General features: G+C 37.1%; 1 protein-coding gene across 27 annotated transcripts in view; it reads right to left on the reverse strand.

Annotated features, from left to right (window-relative positions):
• Adgrl3 (adhesion G protein-coupled receptor L3) overlaps positions 1–22,846 on the reverse strand; it is a 734,954-nt gene that overhangs the window by 135,868 nt on the left and 576,240 nt on the right. For 23 of the 27 annotated variants that reach the window (XM_075942857.1, XM_075942861.1, XM_075942854.1 and 20 more), the window contains one exon: positions 19,813–19,851. The exons of the other annotated variants lie outside the window; for them this stretch is intronic. In XM_075942857.1, coding sequence (XP_075798972.1) covers positions 19,813–19,851 — 39 coding nt within the window. The remainder of the gene's footprint in view (positions 1–19,812; positions 19,852–22,846) is intronic. 27 annotated transcript variants of the gene reach the window in all.

Genomic DNA, 22,846 nt, shown 5'->3' on the forward strand with positions numbered 1-22,846 from the left:
CAAGTTTTGAATACATATCAACAATCTTATCTTCCCAAACATGATATAGTTTTTAGAGAAGCATTCAATTTGGAGGTTAAGCAATACAAATAACTTTTAAAATTTTTCTAAAAAAGAACAAAGTAAAAAAATATTATTAATGAGTTACTAAAAAAAAACTAATTACTTAGTTTGCCTTTAAAAAAGCCTGTTCATGTGCCTGTCAACACTTAAGTATGAATGGAGGAGGGATTCATGGGCCCTAGCCTTAACGGATGAATGTTTTGGACTAGGGTGATTCAAGGAGAGATAAGTTACTGCTTTTATTTGTGTAGCCAAAGGCTACAATAGACTTTTCCAATCCAATGGTCACATGGATGGCTCTGGTCAAACTTCTGTGCTTGACACAACAAACCTAAAAGTCATAAATTTTCAAAAGAAAAATGTTAGGGATGAGGCAAGGTTAATGCAGATGAGAAGGCATGGGGAAGAAGATATCAAGATGTGTGTGTGTGAAAGAGAGACAGAGACAGAGACAGAGACAGACTACCTAAATTAAAAAAAAATAAGTAAATCAATGATTTCCAGCAAGTATTAGCACAAGGACTGATGGAATCTCTTGCAGTTTTTATCAGAGTAGGAACCTTGGAATCACACTTCTAACACTGGACAAAGAAAGTAACTTCTTAGACCTTATGTGAAAATCAAAGATGATTATAGCTTAATCGTATATTCACTTTCATTTGATACCATACTATAAAGAGGAAAAAATGAGTCTCCACTGAGTAAGTGCAATCAAGACCAATTCTTCATTTTCTCTAACAGCCACATCATTGTGACAACTGGTAGAAATAAGTCTTCTGCAATGCAGTAATAACTTCATCTCTTACATGACTCAACTCCTAGATGGTATATGACTCAGCGCCTTCAAAAACAAGAGAGTAGTGACCCATGAAAACATGAAGAATCAGAGCAGAGAGTCATAAGATGCTGACCCCTTCCTGCTGAGGAACCAGCACAATGTGGTCCACTGTGGCAGTTTTCTGCTTCATACTTTTTAAATTTTCTAAAAGCTGGTGAACTACTTGTTGCCACCTAAACAAAAGTCTATTATATAGCCACAATTTTCTCCTGATAGAAAAATATAGATATTTGATTTTCCTATAATATTTATATATTTATCATTTCATCATAAATGGTAACATCAAATCACAGGATGATTTTTGTTATTTCTAAAACCAGGTTGATTTCTACTTCTTTCTACTTTCCATAGAATTAAGCTTGTATATACTATAAACACAAACTGAATAATAAATATACATTGACTTTCCTTAAAGTAACAGCACATTCTTGGACTTCAAAGTGCAAAATCAGAGCTCATTGATTTTTTTTTCTGATATAAAAATTTAAATTCTAAGTTGGAAGAAAATAAGGTTTGCCCTGGCTTTGTCTTATAGAACTTTGTAATCTCACCATTTTATAGGACTTTTTATTTAGTATATTCAATGCTGGAAGGGGAAAATTACTTGGTTGTTTTACAGAATTTTAAGAAGTAGAGCCGGGCGGTAGTGGCGCACACCTTTAGTCCCAGCACTCGGGAGGCAGAGGCAGGTGGATCTCTGTGAGTTTGAGACCAGCCTGGTCTACAAGAGCTAGTTCCAGGACAGGCTCCAAAACCACAGAGAAACCCTGTCTCGAAAAAAGCAAACAAACAAACAAACAAAAAAAACCAAAACAAAACAAGAAGTAGATTATAATCAACACTAACTTTGCCAGAAACCAAGTATAAATTAATATAAATTAATCTATCTTTTTTGTGATTTTTGGTTTTGTTTGATTGGTTGGTTGGCTGCTTGGTTTCTCAGGACAGGGTTTTTCTGTGTAACTTTAGAGCTTGTCTTGGAACTTGCTCTGTAAACCAGGTTGGTCTCAAACTCACAGAGATATGGCGTGGGACAATGGTCTGTATTCTGTCAATTATATTTTAAATAAATGCTGATTGGCTAGTAGCCAGGCAGAAAGTATAGCGGGACAACCAGACAAGAAGTAGAGGCGGGTCAAAGAGAACAGGAGACTTCTGGGAAGAGGAAAGCTTGGTCTGCAGTCCTGACCCAGCCACAGAAGAAGCAAAGTGTGACTGCCTCCCTGAATAAGGTACTGAGCCATGTGGATAGCATAGACAAGAATAATGGGCTAATATAAGTTATACGAGTTAATAAGAAGCCTGAGCCAATGGGCCAATCAGTTAATAACTAATGTAAACCTCTGTGTGATTTCTTTGGGACTTAATGACTGTGGGAACCAGGCAGTACAGAAAATTCAGACAACAGAGATACACCTGCCTCAGCCTCTAGACTGCTGGGATTAAAGTTGTGTATCACCAGCACCTGGCATAATTTATCACTTTACAAGTATTAAAAACTAAATAGGAGATGAGCACTAGAAAATTTCATTCCATTCTGTCATGGAATTTCACTGGACCTGAGAATAAATAACACTTTCTATCAAATTAATAAAATTAAAACTACTCATGCAGTTAAGTCACATTCTATTTTACTTTAGGAGAAAACACTGATAGATATTCCCCTTCACATTATATAGTTGTTCACTGGACTCCTTAGACATTGAACCATTTCTACAAAATCAAGTTTGAATGAAATAATTCACATGGCCTTTAGAGATTGATGAGTATCATGGACAGTTTGTTTCTGGGCATATGTAAACATTACACAACATATTCTGAACTCCTTTCATTTAATTTAGACCTTAGACATATTTGATCATTTTTTTCTCATGGCACATTGTTGTGGAACATTGTTAAGAACATTTTATGATTCTACTTTCTATATTTGAATTGGAAGCTTTATTTATTTTTTAAAACTACTGTGAAGACTTTGGGGGGATATAGCTATATATTTTTGCAATGACAATTTCTAAAAGACTTCCAAGAGGATCTGCTTGTGAAGCAGCATAAGATTTCTTAGCGATACCCAAAAGAATCATTGGTGAGAAACACATCAGTGACACTTATCACCCAGGTGAGCATTAACTCCCAGCCTAGAAGGCAAGCAGAACCACAGATGGAAATTATTTGCCCTTCTTCCTACATTTCAACAGCACAAAAACAAACAGCTGAAGAGAAGGATTGGTGAAAGGATGAGTAAGTTTATCGCTCTTGCAATTTTCTCATACAAGCTTTTTAATCATGAGCTCAATTGCTTTCTAGTTCAAGTATCACTTATCAAAATTTAGTCTGCCATCAGAGAAACTGGACAGAATTCTTCCACAAGTGAAGCTGGTCCATTTTCTTTGTAGCATATATCATTCTTTAAAAGGATCTCACATATTCATTTGCATCTATGGTTATTTTGTTCCTCCTGCTGGAGAGAAAAGAACCTCACAAAGATTGCTCTAGGCATCCTTTATAATGGCCAAAACCAATGTTTAGTGACTGCTTTCTGTGTGCATGACATCAGGGAAAATTTATACTTTTAGCCAGCTTTTCCATTTATACCTGTGCAGGCAAAAATCTCTGAAGGCAATGATTGTCTGAGGTTAAGAGCAAAGAAGATAATAAAGGGTGACATATATTAAATGAATATATTTCTTGGCTTCTTATCTCAGACATGCAACAATAAATGGGATCTCTCCCTCTGTGTGGGCTGTTATAACAGAGCACCTTAGACCAGGTTGTTTATGAATTACCATTTTACTATTCACAGTTCCTGTGGTTGAGCAGGGCAAGATCCAAGTAAAAGCAGACTCGGGGGCGAGGGAAGACCTGTACACTCTTATGTGATGGCTGAGAGAAACAAATTCGGAAATCATTCAAGCATGTTCCTTACTCTTGACCTAAGCGCTTTCCAGATGCCCTGCTTCCTGTCCCCACAACAATGGAACTAGAAGAAGATGTGAAGATTCATATTACAGCAGGCTCCCGGTTAGAGCTTCTTCCTGTAAGACAACTTCACTTGTATTTTATCTGCCCTTCTCACTAGACTATGTCCTTTAGGAGAGAGACACTTTCTCAGAATATGTTTTGGGTCATTAGAAGCCATTAGACAAACATAACTTACTTTTATTATGAAATAATTAATGACAATAAGAAACAATAAGAAAACTGAAAGCATATATATGCATATATATATATATAGTTTTTGGATGTGTTTCCCAAAATGTCTTCAGAACAATAAAGGAGCAATATCCCCAGGGTGTTGGAGAACATAGTGAGTTAGAGGGAATTAAAGAGTCTGTTGGAACTCAGGGGGAAAAATCCCACCTGCACTATACATTCCCATGGTGAAAGCAAATCATCATGAGTAACAACAACAGTTACTTTCTTTGATTACTCCTTAGTTTTCATTGTTTTGGTATAAAATTTATCAATCAAGAATAAAATAAAGCAAACATTGAAAATCATGCTCAAATCTGGCTTTAGATATTGATTCAAATCAAAATTTTAAGGGTCAAATCCAGATTTGATGTAGTTCAGTGCGGTGGCAACAAATGTGATGTGCAAGGAACTAGGGAAGGCTCTTGAGCAAGATTAGGGAAGAGCAAAAAAAGAAGAGACCATGCCTTTGGGTTTGGCATATGCTCCATGGTAGAAGATCAGCACAAACATACTAAACAAAATTTGGGAGCTAAACACCCACAGTAAATCATAAATTTCTGTTGGAAAGGTTAAAAAAAACCAGGTGCACTGCATTCAAGTGGGGATTAAACGGTATATACTTGATTTTTAATGCGGAAAGGACTTGTGTAGCTAAGAGATAAAGTAAGGAAGATGAGGACATGACAGAGCAATGGTACTCAGCCCATCTGAAATTCAAGAGCAAGGACCTAAATGATACACAAGTTTAAATTAAGAAATTGCTGACCTGCTTTTAAAAACTAATTAGCAATCAAATCAATATTTCACTCCTAAGGCTGGAGTATTTAAGAGATCTGGCTGCTCTTCTAGAGGACCTGGATCCAATTCCTGGAAACCAAATGGGGGCTCACAGCAATCCGCATTTCATTTCCAGGGAATCCAATGCCTGATTCTGGCCTCTAAAGGTTTCTAAAGGTACACGTGGTGTACAGGCACACATGCAAAAAACACCCATATACATAAATAAATTAACACAAATAATGCTTAATTCCTTACTTTAAAATCTGTTTTTGGGTTTCTCCTGAATGCAGCACCTTTATCATATTAACCACCATCATGCTGAACAGCGATCCTCTCTTCTTCATAATATTTACATTCATGCTTAAACATTTCTCCTGCCTAGACCTTAGAATACATTAGGGAAGAGAAATAAAGCTTCAGGGCTTCTCTGCTCTCTCACACTGTGGATTGTTTTAACATATATAACTGTGTAGCATATAACGGTACTGTGGTCAATATCAGATCCAAAAAGCAATGTTATGTCTCATTTAGTGAGACCAGCCATATGAGTGACATCATGGCCACTTCAATTTGTTTTAGTATACCTTTTGATGTTTGTACAAGGACTAAATTATTGAATGACAGTTTTAAAACTATATTGACATCATAGATAGGTATAATACTGTATATGTACATTCATATATAGATATAATATAATTTACATTGATTTATAATTTTAAAAATTAAAAGAAAGTTTTCTTGTTTTTACTTTTGACACAAAGTTTATCAGCTGAGAATAAAATAAAACAAAATATTGAAATCATTACTGAATAGGGCACATTGTGATTCAATCTGGATTTAGATATTGATTCAAATCAAAATTTTAAAGGTCAAATGTTCAAAAAGTCTTCAAAACAGTTTATAACTTGCAGGTTTTTTATTAGAAGTCAAGTTGAGTGACTGATATTTACACATCTGATCAATAAACCAAAGGTTCATTTTATAACCACTGTCATTTAATATTATTAAGCATATAAAAATGACTAATCCCTGAACTCCCTTTTATATTAGAGTGAAGTATTGGCATTTTCAAGTCTTAATTAAAATTAGATTGTATAACACAACTGACCTTAATGTAGTAATAAGAACCTTTAACAGAACATGAAACTAGAATTTTGTAGAAGAGAATGTTTATAAGAGACCCTGTGGGATTAAAAAAAAAAGTATTGTTTTCAACAAACTATGTAATTGCATTTCTTTAAAAATGTAGTTTAATTTAGGGCGAAGTGATTGAGTGCTGTCAAGGCAATCTGTATTATATCACAGAAATTAAATACAGCTATGGACTTGATTCTCGCCTTGCTGCAGACTCAAATTCATTCAACAATATTAACTGAGCACCTTCAATGTGGCAGTCAATCAGAATGCACTAAAAAACGACAGCTGTTCTCCCTTGCCTCCATGAGATAATATAGGGAGGGCAAACAATTAAGCAAGTAATTAAAATCCAACATGACGTGTACTATAACAATAGGAACAGGTATAAAGACTGTGAAAAAAACTCCATGAACTCAGACATTTTCAAAACCGAGGTTCAACACTAGCAAAAGAGGCAAGAATGCGGCATATCCCTTTTAGCACAGAGATAAGAACAGTGTATTGAAGGAAATGAAAACAATTCCTCAAAACAGAACAAAAAGCACAAAGATTCCAGTAGCAGTAATGACGAGCAAAGTCTAGATTTTAAGAGCATTTGCAAGTAGTGTGAAGAGATTTGCAATTTTACCTACATGCAACAAAAAGTCACTAAAAAAATTTAAAGGCACGATGTTGCATGCATCATCAGGATTCATGTAATCCAGACCATAACACAAATGCATCCAACTTTAATTTTCTCAAGAAACCACTAAGGTACAAATTATTAGTATTGTCATGTTTCAGAGAAAATTGTGACCTAGAGAAGTTAAGTAACTTGCTAAAAAGCTAATTAGCAAACAACATGGGGTAGATGTGGGGTTCAAAGCCATGCATTCTTTCTCTGGGGATGAAGAAAGGCAGAAATTTCAAACACATCTGAATGATTTGCAGATTAATTAAAACCAGTTGTTAAAGGAAAAAAAGAAGCTTGAAGCATGGAATCTGTGGTAGGCACTAAGGAGGCACTCAATTAAAATGAGAGAAATAAAAAAGAACGGTTGTGGTTTTATTCTTGAAGAATAGTGTGTTTAAGTGTGTTTGTATGTTAAGAGATTGTGAGGAATTTGGTTAATACAGATTTGCCTATTTTGATTGGATTTACAAAGTACTTGAAAGACACCAGTTAGACGGATCTAAATAAGTCTGAACATTGCAGAATTCTGCTCTATAGCTGAGGCACCGCAAATTATAGTAGATTGATTGAAGTCACTGGAATATCTAACAGTTTCCAGAATAATTGAGTACATACAGAAGAACTGATGTCACAGAACCATTAGCAACAGAAGGAAATTTGGGGAAGTGCAGTCGATAATTTCTCATTAAAAAGTCTATAGTAAGAAGTCAAAGGGCATAATGTAGCAGGCAGGTATATAGCACTTTTGCTGAAAGGCATTGACTTCTTTCTTGAGATCAGCTTGAACAGAAGCAGGACCAAAGCTTGGCAGCTTGCCCACACTTTGCATCTCTCTTCTTTGACTCCTGCTTGACTCTGCATAAGAATGTTAATCCCTCCAGGAGCGTCTGCCTACCTAGCATAAGTCATCTTCCGCCAAAGCTGAAGGCACAAAAGGAAGATGATTGGCCTAAACCTATAGTTGCCTTGGATACCAGGGAGAAGAAAGCTTCCTAGTGTGCTCTTCCTCCCCTGAAGAAGAGAGCAATTAGGCATGAATGCAAAGCTGTTCCCCCTAGAACAAAAAGAATGATCTTGTAGGAAATAAATTGGTCCATTCCAGTGATGATGGTGGTTTAAAAAATAATATATTAGGCCATCTTGCAAGAGCTAAGCCAAGCCAAGGGCAAGTTGAGCCACACCTTGACAAGAACCGCTTAATTTGCTTACTTTGTGCCCTTGTTCCCAATTTTTCTGCTATTTAAGCCCAAGGCTCATGCCAGCACCTATTGGATAATCTCAAGGTTCCTGGGTCCCCTTTATGTGCTCCTTTCCCCCAGCATGCTTAATTCCACATGTTTAGTGCCCAGTGCTTAACTCCTCTCTTCTGCGCTTCGTCACTATGCATCTCTGAGCTATATGGTAGAATACACCACTGAACGTAAGTGGTTGGAACTGTCCGAGCTACTATGAAACACAGGTTACAGAAAGGGTTCATTAAATTTAATATTAGAGACTGAAATAGATCTCTCTGCTACTGCACCTTCACAGTTCAGAGATCATCCTTTGCTATGGGGTGAGTTCAAGCCCTGCCTAGTTTACACAAAACCCTGCCTTAAAACAAAGCAAAAAGCCCCATTACCAAAAGAATAAAGAACTAGAATAAAACGTCTTCAAGTGGAAACATCAAGTCTCGACCTCAGGCTTTCAATAGACTGATTAGAGTGAGATGCAAACAGTAGATACAGGGACAGAATTCACTAACTGAGATAGTGGAGACTGAACATAAAAACGAAGATAGAGGATTCAGCAATGCATAGAAGGCTTATGCTGCCTACTGCTCAACAAAGAAGGATGTTGAAAGGTTAAAAAGAACAGGACTTACAGATTTTAAAAAATGGTCTGATTAGGGGATAACATTTGTGATCACAGGCATCAAGATCATAGAGCTCTAAATTAATGAGGTCACCATGGGAACAAGTCAAAGAAAAGGCAATGAAGTATTATGCTGTGGCGCACTTTCCAACATTAACAGCTTGGAGAGAAAAGGAGGAACTATTGAGGATGAGCAAAAAATAAGTGCTAATTTGTGGGAGGAAAATCAAGAGAGGTGTCCTTATGGGACTTCATCAGGAAGGAAAAATCAAGAGTACCAGATTTACCTGATCAGTCAGGTAAGATTAAATGTGTATTGTGTAATAATTGTTGTAAATGTGCACGTGTGTGTATACAGACACACAAAACACACACTCGTGCACATTTACAACAATAATTAAAGAAAAAGAGACCAGGAACTTGAAAGAGATAAGGGGGTTGTATAAGGGAGAGTTCGGAGGGAAGAAAGGGAAGGAGAAAGATGTCATTACACTATAATCTCAAAGAACAACAACAACAAAACACATCTAAAAGAAAGATACAGATTGATCATTGGTTTGGCACCACTGTGTCATTAATGACCCTGACAAAGCATCATTGAATTAATAATGCCCTTGACAAGGGCCCATTCAGTCAAGTGCTGAGGACAAAGACTTGGTGAAGGAGATTTAAGGGAGAATGAGAGGAAAGGAACAAATGGTAGCGAGTGTCCACAGAGGCAGGGATTCTGCCGCAATGGAAGGCATTGGAAATATAGGCCAGAAGCTTTGACTATGCAACAGCTATTTAGAGATCTAAGAGATGTTAAATAGAATTTAAATACCTAAAGATACAGCTGTGACAGTTGCTCCTTTCCAAGGGACTCAATGTCAGAAGAGGGAAGGGATCTTAAAAAACAGCTTGATAATTGCCACCACAGGAAAAAAAATGAGTGTTACATAAACCCATATAAGAGGGTATTTATACTGAATGGAACAAAGAATGCCATCTTACAGTAATTGACATATTGAGTGGGTGTTGACAGATAACACAAAGCTATTCAGACAAGAAAAGGACAAAAGAGAGAAAAAAATTGAATTAATCCAAGAACAGGGTATTGTGACAATTAAAGGCTTGGAGATCTGAACTGCAACAGCTAGATGATGTGGATGTAGACAATCTTTGGATGCAGGTGGGGTCAATTCAAAGTATGGGCAGCTGACAAGAGAAATCCAACACAAGGGGACTATAATGCAAAAGTGAAACTGTTTTGTAAAGGCCTAATGAGATTGATGGATAGATAGGTAGTCATAAAGTTGGTTCAAGATCACATATGCATTTTCAAACCCAACTCAGTGGTGAGACTTCAAGTTCAACTCTCCTTTCCATGCTTCGATTTTGTCCTGCTTGACCTTCCATGTATCTTGTGCAAACAGTGAGAAGTGAGTTTATATGTGCAACTGCCTTGCTGTATCTAGAAAACAGGGTTTTCTTGTAGTCAGCCACCACCTGTAGTTCTTACCATCTTTCTGCTTCTTTTTCATAAATTATATCTGAGCCTTGGGAGGAGGGGATGTGGGAAGCTGATGCAATTTAACAGCTGCTGGGAGAATAAGTGTCAGCTTTCCTGAAGGCTATGGCTCCTGGTAGGTTGACTAGGCTCAAATAGAAGGCCACACATCTGAGAGATTGTAGGCAGCATAGATTGGAATTGATAGGCAGAGAGGAGATAAAGTTGGGTGGGTAGGGAAAGGTTTGTGTGGATCTAGGAGGAGTAGGGGAGGAGTGAACATATTTAAAATACATTGTAGAAAATTCTTAAATAACATATTAAAAAACAAGAAAAAATGACTCAGCAGATGGGGAAATGGAATATTCGATGAATTGAGACAAGTGTAAAGCGATGGGCTGCCATGTTTGGAACAGTCAGCCTAAAGTTAGTCGAAAATGTCAGAATGCAGTATCGGTGGAAAAGAAAATTTCCAGCCAAATTCACATTGTAAAAGTATGGAATCATGATCTTGGTAAACACTTTGAAATGGTGTTCAAATCTGGATGCTTTCCACAGTCTTCCTAGTATTGTGTGATTCTTCAACTTATTGCTATGACTACGTGGGGCTTTGCATTCCTAGAACATTCCAATAATCCTCACTTGACTACCTTTACTTTCAGTGGCTTAGAATGCTTTCTCCAGCTGACTTATTTGATTCATCGTGTCAAGACCAAGCTTCATTGTTGCCACACTAGAATGTCTTCCTTACTCCACACAACCTAAGCAACAGACCTTTCAATAGCATGACTACATCTTACTTCTCTGGAAAAGATATCTGTCATCACTGGGCTACTGCGTCCCTTCCAAAAGTCTTCCCACTCTGCTGCTGCTGTTCAGAACTCAAAAGACTGCTCGGTATGTTTAGTGAAATGCTACAATTAAATGACAAAATTTTAGCTGTACGTTGCCCGGTGCTTGCCTAATACAATGGGGATCCTGGGAAGAAACATATTCAGATACTGGTGTTAGTTAGGTACCTTTCCCAGAAAATGCAAATACTCTAAGTTTGACCTTAGCCATTTATTTTCCTACTTCCTGTTTAAGAATTGCATGAAGCAGGGCGGTGGTGGCGCACACCATTAATCCCAGCACTTGGGAGGCAGGTGCAGGCAGATATCTGTGAATTCAAGGCCAGCCTGATCTACAAGAGCTAGTTCCAGGATAGGCACCAAAGCTACAGGAAAACCCTGTCTTGGGGGGAAAAAAAAGAATTGCATGGAAGGGTGACTGGACTGGAACCTATGTCCATCTTTGCATGTGGAGGGTGGAAGGCCATACTGACAATAGAAAAAACCGTGGAAAACCGTGAAACTATGAAGGCTGATCTCAAGGAATGGCCATGAGAGCCTGTACCATTTGCATGAAGCGATTATGAGAGGAGGCTCTGGTTTGTTTAAGTTGCCACAGCTGTGTCTGCTACCGTCTACACAAAATTTATGCATTAGATAAGGGAAGTTATAAAAATTATAACTCTGTAAGGAGAAGTTCTAAAGAATCATTTGTTTGGTTCCAAGCCATCAGGCAGCTACTTTATTGCAAATCACACTTTAGAACTTCCATTTCTCTTCTGACCTGTAGCAGAATAGTTAATGACAGCTTCTAAAAGCAGGATCTTCCATCTGTAATGCTGTTTTTTTTTATAACCTTTTCCTTCTTTTTAGCTATGCAACCACAAAGCTATTAAAGAAATCACAAAGTAAATGGATATGTATTTTCTTGCTTTGCACACAAATAGTGTCTCTTTATTTTGTATGCATTTATGCTTTTCCCAGAGGTAAGTGTATGTTCAGAAAGCAATGTGACACAGAATGAACTTTAAATAGACAGCTTGACAATTAAATAACAACTCAGAAACTGAGTGAATAGAATAAAAGTTGGTGAAGGGGGAAGAGATTTGTTTTTTGTTTTGTTTTAGATACAAACATTCTATTTAGAAGCAGAATGCTGCTTCCCCGAGTCTTTATTCGAATTGCTCTCTGGAACATTTACAACCCATGTCTATACAAACAGCAGCTGGAACGTGTGCCTATTTATAGGAAGTATACAGAATGGAAGAGGCAGGAATGACTTTGCATAAGGTAATCGTCTCTGCAGGTCATAGAGCCCACCAGGGCAATATTCAGAGATTTCTTGAATGACTTTCTGTCTTTGTCAATAAAGACTTGACATCAACACCTGTCATTGTCCTTTGGTGGTCTTTTAGATGTATGAATCGACCTGTTCATACTCTTAACTAACATCTGTAGGAAGTACTGTACTCCCGTTACACGTTACACAACATTTCACCGTCTTCTGATTCATCAACTGCTTTAGAGCAGCGGTTAATGACGAAAACTATGAGAAGGCATTCTAATAGCTACTCTGTAGGTGGAGAGGACTGTGGTTTGGGAGATGGACGTAACTTCCCTTAATCTCAAAGGTCTCTTATCAATAGGTTTAGGTCAACAGAAGCACACAGGGTACAGATTTGTATTTTTTTTTTTCCATACGGACACACATCAAGTGCAGATTTATCAAGCTGTGAAATATATTAAGTTCACAGGGCTTTAACAAAGGGTTACCAAGGCACAAGAACCTGCTGTGATTCAAACTACTTTCAGATGTCCTTTTAATTATATTAAATGAAAGTTTGGGTTGGTTTTGATGCTTATGGGCAAACAAGGAAATCTATTGAAAGAACTGCTAAAAGTACTCCCTGTTGCTGTGGTTAATATACTACGCTGTATGCACACTGCCAGCCAATTTATTCTAGCCACTTTAACAAGGACATCCAGTCTGACAGGGCACATAGGATAGTATCACAAGGAAAGCACAAATCATTAGAGGCCTAAGAAAGTTGTTTGACATGCACCACAGAGCTCTTTGTCACACAGCCAATTAAGTGACCAAACAAGGAACTTGAAAATACTCATTAATTTCTTCCTAGCAATATAAATGGAACATAGATGCCTTCTTGTCTCATTCACCGAAGGCACCCAAGTAAAACTGGCATAATTCAATTTGCACTTTGTCAAAGGTGCAAGTAGCAACTTCGGTTCACAGGAAGTCTGTATCAGTGACACAAAAATAAAAGGGATGGGCAAAATGTCTTCAGATATTTTACTAGGGTAGAGATTGCTGGACTTTGTAGGGGAATGCTGGTAGTACTTTTCTGCTTAAAAGTTGTGATCATCATTGTAGAGCGGGTTCAGCAACACTGAGCATCACTTTTTCTTCCATGGGATGGGACTGGAGAGCTGGCTCAGCACCACAGAGCACAGCTTTGTTACAGAGGACTAAAGCTCTGTTCCCGGTGCTGTGACAAGCGACGCAAACCACCTCTAACTCTAGCTCCAGGAACATTCAATGCCTCTGACCTCCAAGGGAACCTGCACTCCTATATGCATGCTCACACAGAAATACTTATAAATAAAAATAAATTAAAGTACAAAGAACTTGGGGTGATTTCAAGATGGAAGACTCTCCTGTTTTAGTTGTTCTCCTGCCCTGAAGGTTGCTCTTTAAGTTGTTGCCAGAGTGTCTCCCACTCTTTGACTTCGTATAGAATAGGAAGCTGGGACTTAGGGCCAGACTCTTTTCTTGTCTTTCTGTAATTATGTAATTAATCTTTCAAGGGAGAAGCTATTCTAAAGAGAAATACTTGTGCTCTCAGGCTATTGAAGACCCTAAGAAATGAAAATTTCCTCGAGAATCCAGGTGAGGTGAGGAAAAGTAGAAGCCCAGGTGTGAACCATTAGAGAAAGAATTCTGAGAATTTATTAGAGAGCCTTGCAGGAAACACAAGTGATTATGGGTCAGAGATGCATGGGGACAGAAGCTGACAGGAACCACTTAGTTATCCACGTTTCTTATACTTTATTTAATCTTAAAACTCAAGCTGAAACAAGTGGATTTGATGGTCACCGGATGCCTTGATTTGTTCCTCATTCAGATGTGACCACCATAAATGAATCCATCTCTGCTTTTCACTAAAAATTGTCTCCTTAGCTGGCATGTTGAGGATGGCTACCCAGGCATACCATTTAGGACTGCCAAAATCCAGGCTTTGGTCTTTAGAAGAAAATCACTCTTGATTTTACCTAGTGCAGTGACTTGAAATATTATTAGTTAACAGTAGGAAATGATAATCTCATTAAACTAAATTCCAAGCTTATGTCATGTGTATTCCATATCTATTAAACTCAAAACTTAACATACCTCACGGCAGGTCCTCTACTTGTACTAATCACAAATAGAACATTTCAATAAATGGTGACATAATCCTTCTAGCTGCTGGACCTCTCAAAAACTTTCTGTTATTTCAAGTCTTCTTTCCGTGGCACTTCACTTTTTCACCAAGTTTTGTTTTTCAATGTTTTAAAGTATTAAAAATTTGAATGATGACCTCAGCATCCAGCACAAATACGCTCATCAAAGTGACTGTCTATTCCTGGATGCCCACACCATCCAGTCCTTACTACTCAGGCTGAAGAACATCGTCTCATTACTTGGCAACCTTCAGTGGAACACTGGGTCTTGATAGTGACTGAAGTCTCTATGAAGTACACTTTTCTTGCTCTATAAGCAAAGCATGGCTACATGAAGGAGAACGTACTACCTCTGAGACAAGAAGAACAGCAATGAAAAGAGAACAAAGCATATTTATTAACTAAGAAAATGTTCTTCCTTTAAAGCAGAAAAATGAAATGACAAAAACAGCTGTAATACATACTAGTTCCTTCTGAAGAAGAGAACAATGTTAGCAAACATTATTAATTGAAGGGTGGTGATTTAAAGTTGAAAATGTAAACAAAATCTTGTGTACATTCATGACACATGAAGACACTTGTTCTTTTCTTTTCTTTTTCTTTTTTGGTTTTTCAAGACAGAGTTTCTCTCTAGATTTGGAGCCTGTTCTGGAACTAGCTGTTGTATACTAGGCTGGCCTTGAACTCACAGAGATTCACTTGGCTCTGCCTCCCAAGTGCTGAGATTAAAGGCATGTGCCACCACCGCCTGTCTGGCACTTGTTCTTGAGCTATTTGTTTATATTTATTTATTTATACTGTATTTCCAAATTCTTGTTAAAAATCACACTAATCTCTGTGGAAGCATATGGTCTTTTTCTGGTTCATGGATCACATTACCAAATGCTAAGGTATCCATGATCAGAGTCATGAAGTCTGAAGTTCACACACACTGGAAAGACTGACAGAAACACAATGTGGAGCATCATTCTGACAGTTCCTTTAACCGCTCTTTCTTTTCTTAAAATTCCATTTTTATATTAAGGTCCTCTTTGAAAATGAACAAACCTCAAAATCAAATTCTGTCTGTGTACGAACTTAATATAATAGTACAAAGTAATAATGACACAGCCACGGGACACGTGTACGTGGTGTGGGTTCTTGTACATGTGGGAGAAAAAGAAAGGGGATTGTTTTACTCTGTTCTATCTCTGGAATATAATACACACACACACACACACACACACACACACACCAATGAATATAAACCAAATGTCAGATCCTGCCTCCTACCACACAGTAATATGCCAAGTAAGAGGCTGCAGTATACTTGGAGTCAATTGCACGCAAGCTTTAAATCAGCTTCGCATTTCCACATCCCTTCAGTCACTGATCTCCATGATCTTTTGGAGATCAAGTAACACTTTGTGGGTCTCATTTTCACTTTGCACACAATGAATTATAAGGATTGTAACACAAAATTCTTATAAATATTAAGTAAGAATGTAAGAAAATTTCTCTCATGCCTGTGATCTTAGGATGCATGAACGTGAGACAGGAGGATCTCGGGTGAATACCATCCTGTTTTACACAGGGAGACCGTCTTTGGGGTAAAACATAGATAACAGAGAACACACAGTGTTCTGCACAGTATCCACATAGCTGACACAGTAAAGGTTCTTATTCTTTACTTTATTTTCTATTATGGTGTTTTGCCTGCACGTATGTCTGTGGAATACATTCATTCACTGAATAGCTCAGAAGAGGGCATTGGGTCCTCTCATACTGTAACTACAGCCAGCTGTGAACTGCCATGTACACGCTGGGGATCAAACCCAGGTCCCTTGTTCTTAACCTCTGAGCCATCTCTCCAGCCCAAACATTCTTATTCATAATAAGAAATCATTGTTATTTTCACCTTGCCATGGAAGGAAACAGGGTACGCATCAAGAGAGCAGGGCTGACACTGTCGGTGTTAGTTCTGTGACCTTGGCCAGTCTTTGCAGCTCCTTTTGCCTCTCTCAAGCCCCCTCATCTTAAGGCCCTTCTGGTAACATTCCAATCTAATAGTTGTTTTATTATGTTTCTAAGGCAGTCTGGACTCCCCTGTTATAAAATTTACAATTCCCTTCATAAATAAAAACAATGTTCTATTACTAGCTATATCGCACCATTTTTCCTCGTTATTTTGAGACAAGGTCTCACTAAACTACCCAGGCTAGTATTGAAGTCACTCAGAGGCTCAGGATATACTCCAACCTGAATTCCATAAACAATAGGGGTTCAGGCCTGCATCACCAAGCCAAACTTCAAACAATAATATACTCAGGATAAACCGTTCACATATAGGCCATTTATGACTGATAGCTGGTAGGTCTGATTTTGTAGATGCTTTTACTTTTGTCATAGAACAAAAGGTGTAAAATATAAAAAAAAACATAAAACATGGATTTTTAAAATTCATAAAATCGACTCCCGCTCATAAAATGATGAACGGAAGGTAAATGGATTCAGGTAGCAAAACTCATCCCTGGAGGAATCTTGTCTGATGTGAAAGGAAAGGCCACATTTTATAGGAACCCATAATGATAAGCAATCATGTCAGAACGAATGCCAAAAGCCTTTCAAGTACATCAGACACCTGTCTCAGAGAGGGCCCCATGTATGATCTGAGCCTATAAACAATGGGAAAGATAAAACTGCTCTTCACGAGTCGGTCACGGGTGTTTTTCCAGCACCATTGACCACAGAGCTTCACGGAATTGCAGTCTACACTGACATGATCAGAAGAGTGCTTGTATTATTGAGCAGAGCATTTCTGCATCACCCGTAGCCTCTGTTTGTATTGTGTCGAGTCAGATATTTAGTCAATACCTGAGACATTTATTCGCAGCTAGTCAATTATAACACCAGGGAGCCAGCTGTTGAATAAACTGTGCTATTAATTTTCCATTGGAGATTCATGTTTGAATGACCATGCATTTCGGAGATTTAAATACTGGAAGGCTTATTATCCTGAAAGCACCATTAAGAGGATAGCATAGATTACAACTGAAAACAATCCTGGCAGGGCTACAACATGCTATGCCCCCCACCTTTCTGTGATGGACGTCCTTCCATACCTATCATAGTGTGCTCCCCTAAACGATGTTTTACTAAAACCTTAGACAATAAGCCTTAATATTTTCTTATTCACAGAAATTCCTTATTTCATAAAGGTAATGCAAATAAGAAAGATAATCTCCCTAATGTCAATGTCAAATTAGTTTTTTTTTCTTTCAAATGATTCCCACACAATGCTGTTATTTCCCCATCCTAATACCTTAAGACTCAAAATGCAATTTATAACACGGGATGACAATTTATTTCTATTCTATGTTTTCCTTTAAAAAGCAATTCAAGCTCGAAATTAATCAAACTGGAGACAAGAATACCCTACCCTCTAATATGGCACCATGGCATTCGGGACATCCCCAGAGGTGGAAAGCTACTTGTACTTTCTCCACCAATCTTCTGCCAAGGAAATAGGTCATAAAACTGAAAGAAAAATTTCATGACCTTTTTTCCGAAGCAGATTGTATGTCTTCATTTGAAAGACAGTTGCCTATCAAAGGCCCAGAAATGTCGAAAGTCTGAGAGAACAGGCAATGCTATGTCCTCGGTTTACTGAGGTTGCATCCACACTCCCTCTGTCCAAGCACACTCCTCAACTGACCCGCTCCTCTTCACGCCTAAGCAGAAAAACAGAGAGCAGAGGTTTCTTTGCCTCTCTGGGTTTTCTTTTTCAAAGGTTTCCATGCCACATAGAGTTTATCTTTACCAAATTACTCTGCTACATCTTATGCTATGCTGTCAAATTTTTGTTAAAAGGGCCTTTCCATTAGGCAAGAGATAGGTAAGACAAACAAACAAACAAAAATGTTTCCCACCTTATAGAGGGAAACATGAAGGTTAAATTTGTATACGGAAAATTAACTGGACTATGGATAACACTTGCAATGTATCATTGAGTGACTAAGAAGACATGGAAAATATCTCATTTCCTCAAAGTACACTTGGTACTTCTCCAATATGATACTAACTAAAGAAAGAGGAACAGAAGTTTAACTATTCAATATTATCTAATTTATGCTAAAACCCTTTGGCAGAGATTGTAATTTTTTTATTTGTTAACACTTTTGAGGAAATGATGGATTTTGTGTATTTTTAAAAATGGGGCAAGAAAAAATAATTGTGGTCCAATTAAATAAATGACTAAGAAGAGACAGATGTCACACTCATTCATTAAAATGTCTACCTCTTCTGTATTTTAAAACCTGAATGATTCTCCCCTAAAGTCATCTCCCCTATGTTTCTTTTGACATGATTTCAGCAAATTAGTTTTCTAATTATTAATTCAATATCTAATTAGTAGATGTGAGTATTCAGGTCTTTGGAGAAATACAAGTGAACAGACAGATATCTAATATTTATAACAAGTAAAGCCATTAAGAGTATGAGGAGACAAACTCAATGTTGCCATATTATATGAAAAAGTGGACAAACTGTTAAAATTTTTATTTGGTACTGCCAATCCTCACAAACACTAACTTGGCTCCTGACGTCATTTTTCTCTAAACATAAATGTATTTGCATCAATAGAATGCTGTGATTTGCACACAGAGAACATGAAGCTGACAGGCATAAAATAAAAACCAGGTGTGGTGACACACACCTTTAATCCCAGCATTCTGGAGGGAGGTAGATGGATCTCTGTGGGTTTGAGGCCAGCCTAGTCTACAAAGTAAACCGCAGGACAGTCAGCACTGTCTTGGAATAGATAGATAGATGGATGAATAGATAGATAGATAGATAGATAGATAGATAGATAGATAGATAGATAGATAGATAGATAGATAGATAGGAGCCTCCCTACACAAAACACCTGATAGAACACAACCCAGGAAGACACTCAGCTTGTTGAGTACCGTTCTCTTTTACACTAAATCCCAAGATCACAAGAACAGTGTTGTGAGGAATATTAATTTGCATTTTGAGTAAATTATATTTACATATCATCTCAATGAGAGTAACATGGTGATAGTCCTTTTGGAATCCTGAGTTCCACTTTGAAAAAGAACTAAGATTATTTCAAATACCCCATATTGTGTCTTGTCTTAAATGACTCTGACTGATAATTCCGAATGAACTAACAATTCAGTGTATGAATAAAATCTATATAGCGACTCTGTGAAAAAACAGGGATTTATATGTTATATCAAACTCAGCTCTTAGATGAAAATGTTCCGCGCCTCAAGCTGCACCTTCTCTCTAGTCTGTTTCTCATGCTTGACAGAACTTGGCACCATCAGCTTTCTTTTTAACACATACTCTCTTTCCATTCCCACCCTGCATGCCCTCCCTGAAGTTCCTTTAGTTCAATATGGCACATTATCGTTTTCCCTCAGACGCCCATACATGCGATTGCCAACAGAGACAATTCAACAACTTAACACATTTATAAAAACACAGAAAGTACCTGGACATAGGCTCTGCAAGAGCGCTCTCTTTTCTGAAGCTGAATCCATTAAGACAGCAGATTAAACACAGAATAGAAAAAACAAGTTAGTGACAGAAGAAAAATAAAAGAAAACATCCACATAAGCACCTTACTTTTTGATTTGCTACTTTTACAGAAGAAAACGAAGGCTATGCTGCAGCAATATGGCAGACAAAAAAAAAAAAACAAACCAAACCCTTTTTCTGAGCAGCCCACCTAAAAACAAGACCGTGGAAACTGTTGACAGAAAGAAACCTTTGAACACATTTAGTAGAAATTAGTACAGATCAATAGACATTCATGTGAAATGGTCCAGGGCACTTCTGGTTAGTTATTCATTTATGAGCCGCTAGTGGAGACATAAGATGGTAAGTCAACTATGCAAAAAGTTTGGAACCCATTATTTTACATAGAGATTATGTGTGGTTTTCATGACAGCCTAGATGGTCGATTGTGTGTTTATATTATGCGTTCATTCACACCTTCAAAATCCTACTACAAGCAAGATAGACATGTCCATTCCCTGTGACTATAATGAGTCAGATAACTGGAGATTACAAGAATGTGATTCATTTCCTGACTTGTTGCTTCTTTTATTTCTTAAAGAATTGGATTTGACAGTCTTGGCCAAAATAGAAAACATTTTAAAAACTAGTGGGGTAAGAAGCTTGATTTAATTTGTTTTTGTTGACAGAAGTGGTATTCAGGCCCCAAACATTTTCTCCTGATGCTAAAATGAATAATCAATAACCATTCATTCATGCTGTTTAAATGAGTGACCCAAATTTTGATAAATCGGACTCTGGGGTTTCATATTTTCTCCTGGGTTTTTCAGTTCCCTTGGTTATTAGCCTTGAAATGCAAAATAGAGTTTATCCAGTTTTAGGAAGTACTTAATCTAACACTCTTTGTGTAGCTAGCTAATACTGTAGCAACCCTAATGCAGGCTTTCTTCAATGAGGGAGCAGTAAACTTTGCTGAAGAATGAAGTCAGGAATGAGAGCAAGTGAATCACCAATGCTGTCATTCAGATCACTGATTCACATCACAATTATGTAGGGCTCAGCTCTCCAGAATTTCAATGTGGAGTGCAATTGATTTGTACCTAGTTGACTTTGCAAATCTGATGGGCTGTAACTGCTTTGGGGAAAGTAGGAACCACAGGAAATGAGAGCAAGCCAGCAAGCACATGAGAAACCTTTGCCCTCCCATCTCCCTACCCCTTCATGCAAATTAACATATGACAAAGTGCATTATATAAACAATTGGAGAGCGCCAAATGGGAAACAAAAGAGAGCATTAAAAAGCCCCAGGAATGGAAATTTGCCCATTGTGTAGTTATTTGATATTCAGTCTAGGCAAGCTGATTAGCTGTAGCCAGTTAGAATGTGACATTAATTGCCAGCTTTACCTGATAGCCTCAGACATCAACACCACTTTTAAATAAAGATACAAAGTATTGCAATAAGAAGTCATGTTATGGATATGTAACATTAATAGAAATCAGTACTCCCAGCCCATTATTATAAGAATAGCTGGCAGCCATATTCATTAGTAGCATCAAGTCAGCTAGGGTAATACATTAAAGTCACAGCATGCCACAGCATATACGCAGCTGCCGAATATGCCATCAGAGACTCGGATGTGATTGTTTCAGGACACAAGAGAAAAAAAATAACTCCTTCTTACTCAGCATGACAAAGAAACCTAATACATTATATCTTAATAAATAAAGATGAAAATTACATTTGCTTACCAAAGAAACTGATGCAAGAGCTATTTGCCAGAAAAAAAAAATCTGGCTTTTTAATGTTGAATGATTATTATATAAAAACACTTCTCCATTTTAATGAGTGGCAATCTGACCCCACCAAAAACAGAGAACTAAAACTAGTAAAAGAAAAGTTTATGACTTTTTAACTTTCCAGTCTAAAGGGAAATATTTTTAAAATGAATTTCTTTTTTTAATATTTATTTATTTATTTATTTATTATGTATATAATATTCTGTCTGTGTGTATGCCTGCAGGCCAGAAGAGGGCACCAGACCTAATTACAGATGGTTGTGAGCCACCATGTGGTTGCTGGGAATTGAACTCAGGACCTTTGGAAGAGCAGGCAATGCTCTTAACCACTGAGCCATCTCTCCAGCCCCCTTAAAATGAATTTCTTACAGGAACATTAGTCTTCCACTGTCAAAGTTTTTATTTTCCAGGTTGGAAAGAGGATATTAACAGTCCATGGCACAGAATTCAGCTATTCCATTTGTGAGCATCTACATTTGACGCTAACCATCTGACATAATGATATTAGTCTACCATGTAATATTTAGTTATATATATACGCATGTATATATATAAAACTGATATTTTATAAATATGCAGCATATACTTTGTGCTTACAATTATACAAGATATTTATGCACATAAAATGTTTATTAAAGTATGAAAAAAGTCATAAAGTATATTTTTTGAAATGAAACATATTTAAATTTGCTTATTTAAAGTTAAAATTTGCATGCAAAATCTGATAGATAAAAATTCAAATATATGAGTCATTTAAAAATTAAAATGAAATGTATATTTTAATTCAGTTTTTTGCCCTACCAGTTTTTAAAAGAAATATTAGGTAGGTAAAATTATCTTATTAAAAAATATGAGAAAAAAATCGAATGGATTTTAACATGCTTTTGTTAATGTTTCCTAAATTTCCACCTCCTGATTAAAAACTATTTACACTGTCAATTATTTTGAGAGAGGAATTTGTAGGAAACAATAACCAGTTGCCTTCATCTACACTAATTTTGCTATTATTTAGCATAAAAAAACTGAGAAAGCAATACCAAAAGTAGAACTAGAAATACAAAAGACTGGCATATATTTCCCTAAATTAAAAGTCAACTAAGGTCATAATTAAAATAGTAAAGTCAATTAAATATAAGTATTGGTGTTTTTTTTTTTTTTAATCATACAACTTGCCAGAAGAAAGAAAAAAAAAACAACACGAACGTCTCA

This window comes from Microtus pennsylvanicus, chromosome 12 (genome assembly GCF_037038515.1).
Source record: "Microtus pennsylvanicus isolate mMicPen1 chromosome 12, mMicPen1.hap1, whole genome shotgun sequence".
NCBI lineage: Eukaryota > Metazoa > Chordata > Mammalia > Rodentia > Cricetidae > Microtus > Microtus pennsylvanicus.